Source organism: Cyprinodon variegatus, unplaced genomic scaffold (genome assembly GCF_000732505.1).
Source record: "Cyprinodon variegatus isolate N-32 unplaced genomic scaffold, C_variegatus-1.0 Scaffold31, whole genome shotgun sequence".
NCBI lineage: Eukaryota > Metazoa > Chordata > Actinopteri > Cyprinodontiformes > Cyprinodontidae > Cyprinodon > Cyprinodon variegatus.
Window position 1 is genome coordinate 1,265,583 of NW_015150484.1, and position 9,968 is coordinate 1,275,550.

General features: G+C 37.6%; 1 protein-coding gene across 1 annotated transcript in view; it reads right to left on the reverse strand.

Moving 5' to 3' along the window:
• kiaa2022 (KIAA2022 ortholog) overlaps positions 1-9,968 on the reverse strand; it is a 124,882-nt gene that overhangs the window by 18,471 nt on the left and 96,443 nt on the right. The window contains exon 2 of the mRNA XM_015401070.1: positions 7,920-8,050. Coding sequence (XP_015256556.1) covers positions 7,920-8,001 — 82 coding nt within the window. The 5' untranslated portion in view covers positions 8,002-8,050. The remainder of the gene's footprint in view (positions 1-7,919; positions 8,051-9,968) is intronic.

Below are 9,968 nucleotides of genomic sequence, written 5' to 3' on the forward strand. Positions count from 1 at the left end.
ATTGTGTCAAGATCAGGGATCTTGTGGCTGTCATATTGTGTCAAGATCAGGGATCTTGTGGCTGTCATATTGTGTCAAGATCAGGGATCTTGTGGTTTTAAAAAAAAACGTTGTGTTTGAAATAAATAGGTCCGGGAGCTATAAAGTCAACAGGGTTGACAGAAGTTGGTAAAGACGTCATTGTTGGAGTCTGCATTTATTTTTTTTTTTCTTATTTTATTCCTACTTGCTTTGATTCTGTTTTATTTCCCTATATTTTAATCATGTAAAGCACTTTGCATTGTCTTTGTACTGAATTGTGCTATACAAATAAATTTCCCTTGCCTTATCTTATCTTGAACATATAGTCATTTTAGAGTTAACATACTTCTGAATGTTAAGAAATATTCTAAAATATATTTCTCCTATTTCTCTGGAATATTGCATGTACTAAAATTATTAAGTGTAAAAAAACAATAGTTTTTGTACAACACACAGGAAAAATGGATTAGTATTCACAGTATTTTCGAGCTGTTATTGGTATTCTAATTTTAATTGTCTCTTTTCAGAGACAGACCAAATGTTATCCACCTCTGAGTAAAATTTCCTCTACTTGAGTACATTGTTCTAAGATAAATTTCCTGATTTTAATTATTAATGCTGGCTTTCGAGCATTTAATAGATTCTTCTTTCACTGGGGTCAGGGTCATTTCAGATGCACGATGTTGGCTTGTTTTCTGTTTATAACCCGTCCTGTTGAACAACCAACTGTGCCAGTTTGATCTGAAGGGAGGTTAAAGGATCCTGAAATGCTTCTTTGTTATTTTACACTATAACAGAAGCAGAGAATCAGCTCCATAGCATGATGGTGCCCCCACCATATTCACACTTGATACACATTGTTAAAGGTTTGAAAGCCTTGCGTCTACTCTTTGAAATATGCATCTAGTCATTAAGGAAAAATAGTCCAATCTTTGCCTAATATGACTTTAATCTTTTCTCCGAGAGGCTGTTTGGCTTGTGAGAATAAACAGCTGCAAATTTCAGTTGTCTTTGCAGTGTTTTGGTCAATTGGTTAAAATCTATCAGTTATTGGTTCAAACATGACAAGAAACCAAAGCATACATCAAACATGGCTTTGGAAGCCATAAGTTAGACTAACATTGAGCTTCTTATCTAAACCATTAACGATTTATGGATTAAGTCTAAATCAATGGCTGTGTCAGCAAAAAGCATGGCAGTTATGCATGTTGCCAACTATAGCTTAAAAAGTACATTTCATCTTAAGCAAAACAGTCTTGAATTATTATGAATTTAAGTTCAAGATAAGAAAAGGTCAACTTCACAATGACCTGCTTTGCCTCTCGAAAATAAGAGGATTAAAACATTGCTCTCTGATGCAAACAAGCATTTTAAGCAACAGCAGTGGGACCATTATCCACTGCTAACACGGTGCCATGAAGTTTGTTGGGGTTTGATAAGCGCTGCCTCACTGAAGTTGCATCATAAATCATAAAATAATGCTTCACAATAGTGGGTCAAAATGTTCTGTAAAGCCGAACAGCCTGTGCTGCTGGCAAACATGAATTGATTGTGCATACCATTTGAAAGTTAAGATATTACATTGCAGCAATATAGAAACCAGGATGAAGAATTATGTTAATAAAGTATGTTGGAGCTGTTGTCCCCACTATCATCTTTATTCTGTTTTGTATCATAAAAGTGCAAGCAAAGGTTCTGTGCCTTTCCTTTGAAATACTTTGGAGATAAACATGAATATAAAAACAGTGTATATTCTTTACTGTATAGAGGTTTGGCATGAGTGAATGCAAAAATATTCTCTAAACCTGATAAAAACCCCTCTGCTGCGTATCCTTTATGGATGTGTAAATGCAGACATCTGTGGCTAAGTTACTTTAAACGGAGAATGCAGAATTATCATCTTTAAGCTGTATTTACAGGATAATGAAAGTAAAATATTAAACTTGCCTGAGCATGTACCTCAGATACAGCTCAGTGTGTTACATATGTAAACCATAAAATGGAATATCCTTTCAGTTCTTATCCTACGCTACTGTCTGGAGTAACAGTGGTTTAGGATACAGGGGTTTATCCTGCAGCCAAAGAGTCATTGGTTTGAAACTAAGCTTCGTTTGTCTCCGTCTTTGTGTCTTTGGACTAGAAACTTTGCGCACGGGTGGCCAGAGGGCCCGGCGGCCCATCGCTTCAGTCAGTGGGCCTTGGGGCAGCTGTGGCTACAACGTAGCCCAACTTGAAAAGGTGCAATGTAAGCATAGTTAGATATAGCTGCTTTGATCACAGATGAGGTGAAGAAACAATGCAGTACTGTTCATATTTAATTACACAGTTTCTACTTGTTCTGGTTTCTTTTCATTAAACACATTAAAAACACAGAACAAGAACGAGCTAATAGTACATCACAACAAAAGAGACACTCGTTTTTATGGGCTTTACGTTGCTGCCTTTAAATTTCACTCCTTTCCAGATTGTAATTTTGAGATTTGTAAAATCAAGTTGAAGCATCTATCTTTTGCATGCTTTTGGGAAGTTTAATAGGATCCACATATAGATTTTAATGTTATAAAAAAATTTCCAATATAAGATGCACTGAAAAGTCTTTGTCTCCTGTCAGATCTCCTTTTTAAAAGAAAAGATAATCTACAGAAATATAAAACTGAGTTTTCAAATGACTTGCTTTATTAAGGTAAAAAAGTTAACTATCCAAACAAACCTGGTCCTTTATGTTAACAAGTGAGTCTGTCTGGCAACATGGAGTAGAATAAAATATTTCAGAAAACAAAACATGACATCCTGATCTAAACAAATGAAAGAAAACCTATCAGTCTGAAAGAGATTTTAGTTAACAACAAATGGAGAAGATGTGGAACAATGGAGCCTCTTCCCAGGAGTTCACAGGCCTGCAGAATTCTGCTTCATTCTCTCTCTATTCTCCTATTCTGTAGAATCTGTTAGTTTAATCTCTAATGTTATGCTCTCTCTGCTTTTCCTCAGAGTAGCTTTGCCTCGTCTGTTCCTGTTTGGCTGTGACGCCATCCTGGAGAGAAACATCAGCTGTGCTGCTTCCATCAACACCCTTGTTTATAGATGCTGGAGATCGGCCTGTTTTCCAGAGCGGTCCTGTTTCTCTGACCGTGACTAACTGGATGTGCTCTCTTCGTCCTCTGGCATGGGAGCTGGCTCAGAGCTCGTCTGCCTAGCTGTGTATTTCCTGGACGGGGCCACCTTTTACAGCTGCTTTTTGTATCTCTGCTTCTGTCTCCTTGAACCCCAGTCGGCCTCAGCAGATGGCCGCTCACACTGAGCCTGGTTCTGCTGGAGGTTTCTTCCTGTTAAAAGGGAGTTTTTCCTCTCCACTGTCGCTACAAGCATGCTTAGTGTGAGGGATTGTATTTGAGTCAATGAGTCGATGCAATCAACTGGTTTTCCTTAGATAGAAAACTTTGAATCAATTTGACTGTATGATCTGGTTGAACTGTAAAGTGCCTTGAGATGACATGCGTTGTGAATTTGGCACTATATAAATAAAGTGAATTGAATCGAATTGAAATTGCAGCACACCGAAAAATCACTTTTGGGAAAATATTCTAGGAAATGAAGAGACAGAGTTTTAGAAGTGTGTGTCCTGCAAAATGTTCCTTTATTCCAACACCACGTTTAGTCAGACACGGTGGTGAAAGTGTGATGTTCTGGGGCTTCTTTATTGCTCTAGAAATGGTGAAATTATCTTTTCCGTACAGCAGGAAATCCTGAAGGACAAAATTTAGACATCAGTTTGTAATTTTTTTCATCAAAACTACACGGGTTACACAGCAGGACAGTGATCCAATTCAAAACCTCCTCTTAATGGCTCAATAAGGGAAATTTAAGGTTATAAATTTAAAGTCAATCCAATAGATTTGGCATGACATCCTAGTAAACAGGTCATTTGTGGATAAAAACTCCCTAATACGGGTGAATTGAATCAATGTAAAAACAGTATAAAAATGATGGACGTGATACAGTGTCATTTATCAAAGGAAACCTTAATGTTGTATCTAAAGGCGTTACAACCAGTTATTAGACTTTCACATATGGCATTTTTGTTTTGGATCTATTTTTTTCTACGTAGCCAATTCAAATCTGAATTTTAAACAGAATCTATTTATTTTTGTCTAATTAAATATATTAGATTTTTTTAATCTATTAAGACATAATAGATAATATTACATAGACCACTCTAATAAACCATACATGTGAAGCAATGTGTGTAGATGCCCCTATTATGAAAACATGACAAGAAGTATAACCTTTGGTAGAATAACAAAAAGGTTTAACCTAGAATTAGTTTTTGGGAATTAACAAACTCATCTATGAAAATTAGACTTTTTAAAGGCATCTATTTTGTCATGGTCATGAGATAAAAAATGTGTTTGAGCCTATAACATTCTCCCTGCGTTCACATTTGCAGCTTTTAATAACAAAATTTTTAAACTAATATTTTTGAGTTGAAGATGCATAAGGAGAGAGGATTAACAATAGCTGAATAAACCCTCATTAATGTTTTGTCATCTTTTCTCCTTTGAAAGAAGCTGTCTTTGCACTGTCTCTGTTTTTTAGGGGTTGTTTTTGTCCAAGAGCTTAAAACTAAGGGTAAAAAATGAATTCCTTACAGCTATTTCACAAGCATGGTAAGACTAATTGTCTATTTAAAGCTTTCATTAATTTAAGCTCAGCTGTGCTTTGGAAAAAATGTCCTTTTAGATCAAAAACTGAAACACAGTAGGCAAATAAGACATTGTTTTATTGGTTTTTAGTGCAGCTGTCTCAAAGAAAAAAAAAACAGCAAAGGGTTCAAATCACAGCTGAGCCCTTTCTAGGAGGAGTTTTCATTTTTCCTTTAGAAATGCGTGACTATCTTCCACATTTTCTATATTCCAAACACATGCATGCATGCTAAGTTAAATGGTGACTGTCAATGAAACCTAATTATTAGTGTGCTGACAGAGCCTTGCAGAAAGATTAATTTGTCTTCCCTTTTTCACATTTTGAAATATTCCAAACCACAAACCTAATTACATATTTTAAGGGTTTAACACTAAATACTGCATATTTGTTAAAAGCAATAGAAACCACATAGTGTTTTTTTTTCAAAGATTCTCTCAAATAGAACTCAGACAATAGATACGTGCATTGTAGCTCAGCCCTCTATGCTAAGTTGTTTGTTGAACCTTACATGTACAAGTCTATTAGAGTAAAGGGCTGGTTCTACTCCCCGCAGCAGTGTGTCGCAGTGAGCGTGTTGCAGATATTTTTAATCTATGCCCTATAATGAAGAGTGGTCTGCGCTATGTTATTCCACACTACAACGCAAGAGGGACAATCACAAACTAGCTGTGGATCTAGATACTGCCGAGACGGAGAAGATGTGGGAGCAAGTTTGTGCGACAACGGAGGACCTCGCTCTTCTAACTGGTCCAACTTCCTGAGTCGTTTTCCACCATGGCGGTCATACAAACAAAACAAGCTGCTAAGGTACCAAACAGGAAATATGCATAATGTAGAGCGGATGTAGATTTGACCAATCAGAAGCCTCCTGTCTGCAGCACTGTCTGTGGTCAACTACAAATTTGGAGAGGTGCAGCAGCAGTGTCTGCGGCAGGGGCAGAGGCAAATTTGCTTTCACTGCGACACACAAGCAGACAACCTGGTTTCAAAATTAGCCATAGATTCTTAATTGGATTTAGAGCTGGAATTTGCCTGGGCCATACTAAATGTTTCCATTATAGCTCTCGTTATGTATCTGGTAAACAGGGGTAGGGTTGGATTGACATTTGGCACTTGGTTTTTCAGGGGTCTTTTATCTGATTGCATAATGACAAAAGTGGGGAGTTGATTTTAACATAAATTTATTTTCAGTATAAAAAGACACTTTTCAATAATCAACCTCTAAAGAATCTAGGGGTCCTCCCAAAGTTTGTGCTCAAGACAACATCTGAGAACAAACTAACTGGATCTAATTGAATAGGGAGTGGCGGCCTGGTGGTTAGGGCATAGAGCTTGGAATCCTGAGGTTCTGAGTTCAAACCCCACTCCCACAGACCGCCACTCTGTGTCTCTGAGCAAGCCCCTTAACCCCACACTGCTCCCTGGGCTCCCAACAATGATTATATTTTTTAAATGGAAGGGATTCCTCTTTTTTACTGTTTTTTTCTCTGCGTTCTAATCTTTTTCTTTTGCATGTTTATTAAATTAGAAGGGTCTAATTGTTTCACTTTAGTATGCAAAATATAAGATAAAACAAGCCTGACAATGAACTCAGTGACCTACGGTGCAACCAAGAGGACATGTGGCCATACATCAACGCAGCTGCTTTATAAATTTATATAATAAATTCTAACCACAGGACAGTTGGGCCTACAACATTCAGGAATTCTCTCAAAGGATCTCACCTTCTGGTAAATGTCCTGCTGGTAGCCACAAATCAGGCTTAAATTGGAGTCAACAGGACTTCACTTAGTTTTTCTGAAAACATTTCGACACCCATTCAACAGTCTTTATCAGACCTGTCAGCTCGCATAACAACAACCTGTAGTTGGAGAGCTGATGTTTTTAAGCATGTGGAGACCCATCATACTTAATAAAGTCCAAGTCCGAAGCAAATCATTTTTCTGGTTGGATAAAGTCTGTTGGACTTTGACTCATGACTGCTTGGTAACTTCTTTGGAAGGACAGAGTTGTAGATGCTTGGGAGCTGAAACCACAATCTTCCCCCTCTGTTCAGACCACTTTGCTCTTATAACATAGGCGGCTTCCTTTGCCTCACTTTTCAAAATCATTTGAAATCAATCACTTTAGTCTTTAAAGGTTGGTCCTTTGTTCTTCGGGTACAACCGTACAGACTAATGGTTTCTCTGGTGTAGGAGTCCAAGCAGTCCTTTGTGCTCAGCTTTAGTTCCAGTGTTCTGTCTTTGGGATTAGCCAGTTTTTGTCTGAGTGTGGTTGGGTCCTGCTGGTAAATTAACATCCACCTCAGTATCGGTTCTTGTCAAGCCTCTAGTTGGTTATTTTCTCAGATTACTCTGAGCACAGCTGAATTCATTTTTCATTTTGATTTCTCTTTTAGTTTTTGATATTAACTGATATATTAAATGCAATCAACTCTAATCAGCTTCCGGTCCTTACTTTAGAAATCATTCCCACAGCATGATGCAGCCACCACCATTTTTCTTTGTTGGTGAGGATACTTATTTGAGGGTACCGTGAGAGAGTTTGATGCCACACGTATCCCATTAAACGTAGATCTAGCATTAAATTTTAATCTTATCAACAAATAGCACTTTCTTGATTATGGATTGCGACAAGCTACAAATGGGACTTTTTAAAAATTGCTTTTCACCGTCCCTCATCCATAAAGGCGAGATTTGTACAGTAGAAAAACAAATGTGGTTTTGTGAACGGAATCTTCCTCCTAAGCTTTGGATCTCTGCAACTACTGTTGAGTTACCATAAGCTTCTTGAACAACAATCCTGGAAGGTTTATAGTCTCTTCAAACACGTTCCCTTTTCAGATGATGGATTAATCATTGCACTTTTAAACGCTATCAGAACCCTTCTTTAAACGTTTCAACAGTTTTCTCCCTAACCTGTTTCCTGTGTTCCCTGATCTTCATGATGCTGTTTGTTCTTAAACGTTTCTCCTTTCCCATACTATTTACTATTTCATTGCTTTTAACTGGATTTCAGTTTAGGGTAGAGATGAAAGGATGCTGAAAACAAATTAATACCATACTATTTAGTTTTTCTTAACAAAAAGAGAAAACATTGAATCCCATCCTCCAGTTAATGAAATCATTCACCATTTTCTTTTGCTCTATCACATACGTTAAGTAAAACAAATTACATGTTAGAGATGCTGGTACCTGTATTTTCCACATAATTTGCATTCTCCGGTTCTGAAGTCTTCACAATCAATGTGAGACTGCTGTCTGCTAACACATCCATCAATACGGCTCAGCGCTGCTCCACCTAAGCATCATCCTGACAGTCCCACCTGTTGGGAAAAAAAAGGCACAAAGACAGGAAGAAGCATGGTTATGAAGAGTATTTGGATAGATTAACTCACATGTGACTAATGCAGCAGTGCAGATATCAGAGCGAGAGTAAAAGACTAAAAAACAAATACCCAGATTGAGACGTCAAAAAGACCTTTGAGGCAGTGACAGCAGTGACTGTTTTTTTTTCTTTGTATGACAGATTCTAAGATTAATTCAAACTTTTCTAACCTACAAAGTACACAAAGATTCACAGCCAGAATCGCTATGGCAACTGTAAGCTATTTTAGCTTCATTTAACATTTATAGCTGAGTTGTTAACCTATGTGAGCCCCGCATAGGCATCTCTGAGTATATTTGTTTATTGTAATTAGCTGACTCCCTCCCTTAGCAGCAAAAGGAAAAGAAAAGGAGAGATTAAAGCACTGTGGCTGAGGAAGTGACAGAAGCTCTGAACACTGGCAATACTTTTTATTTGTAGCAGTTCCCACAAGTCAAAGTGTAGGTGGGAGTCATAGTGTGCATGCACAGCACATGTGTGTTGAGTGCGCAAGCCGGGTTAAGTCGATATGATACGAGTAAAGAAAACTGTAAAGAAGCAATTCTGGAAGAAAGAAAAGATACAGACTCCTAGGTAGTAAATGATGAACATATGATGTTATAGTTCCTTCCCTTTTTTGTGATGTTTTCTTTTTCTCGCCTCGCCGTCCCTTTCTTGAGCAGCAGTGCTGCCGGATGACAAATGAGCCGAGGGAGGGGATCTAATAACATGATCACCTTGTGGTGCGAAAGGGGAGGCTGGGAGATTAAGACAGACGGTACACAATAAGACAAAGGTAGTGCACAGCTGACTACAACCAAGTGCCATCTCTTTCATCCTCTTCTCTCTAAATGCCATTAGCTGTTTACTGACCTTAGTAGGAGAGCCACCTAAAGGGAAACCCTGCTTCAGCCTGCAGCTGCAAACACACCAACTCAGAGGGGTAATTACCTCATGAGCCATTGCATCTTCTCATGTTTTCAAAGTTACAAAGCCTTATAGGTGAGGCACTTAAGTATAAATATGCATTTCTGAAAAAGAAACAAGTCTTGCAACTAGGTACATGATATTGTGAAAACATTGTTGAATATTGTAATGACGATATCAGCTGCAACTAAGCCGCCTTTCACCTCCTCCATTTTTCACAACTGTAGTCATGTTTCTGTCGCTTTCTGTGAGCTGCTACAGTCACATTGACACAGTTAGAAACTTCTATCATAGGCAATCAAAGGTTGGAAAAGCCCATCCAACTGACTAAATATATGGTTAGGATGCACAGAGGGAACGCATTAGTAATCTAAAAACTGAACAAATATGTGATCCAAGCAACTCTGTGAAACTGTGAATTTGCTGATTTTTAGACTGTGATTTAATTTCCTGTGCAGCTGTACCTGCAGTCCAATCAATAAGTAACGCCCATCCATAATACCAGAAGGTAGAGAGAAAATCCGCGGTTGCACAATTCAAACAAAGAAGAAAGGACAATTACGACTAAATGTTGCTTTTCAACATTGAATAATTAAAACCAAAATAATTCTATTGTTTTTAATATTTCTCATTTTATATCAAGCATAATTCATGTTTTTATTTCACATGATGTTAACCCCAAAACACTTTTCTTAGACTTCTTAGACAAATTTTATTGTCATTATGTAAACACAGTGATGAAATGTAATCATTGGGAGCAAAAAACTTGGTGCAAATGTTATTTTTTCCTTTAAGGATGGCTGGTGGTGGATTTGATTTGTGCACAGAATGAAGTCGGATTTCAAGGCGGGCGAGTCACAGTCTCTAAAAACCTTATGCTAATAGTCCAATATGGTTGTAGCAATTATAAAACAAGTAATAAATAAAGAAATTAAGTCTTAAAAACCTTT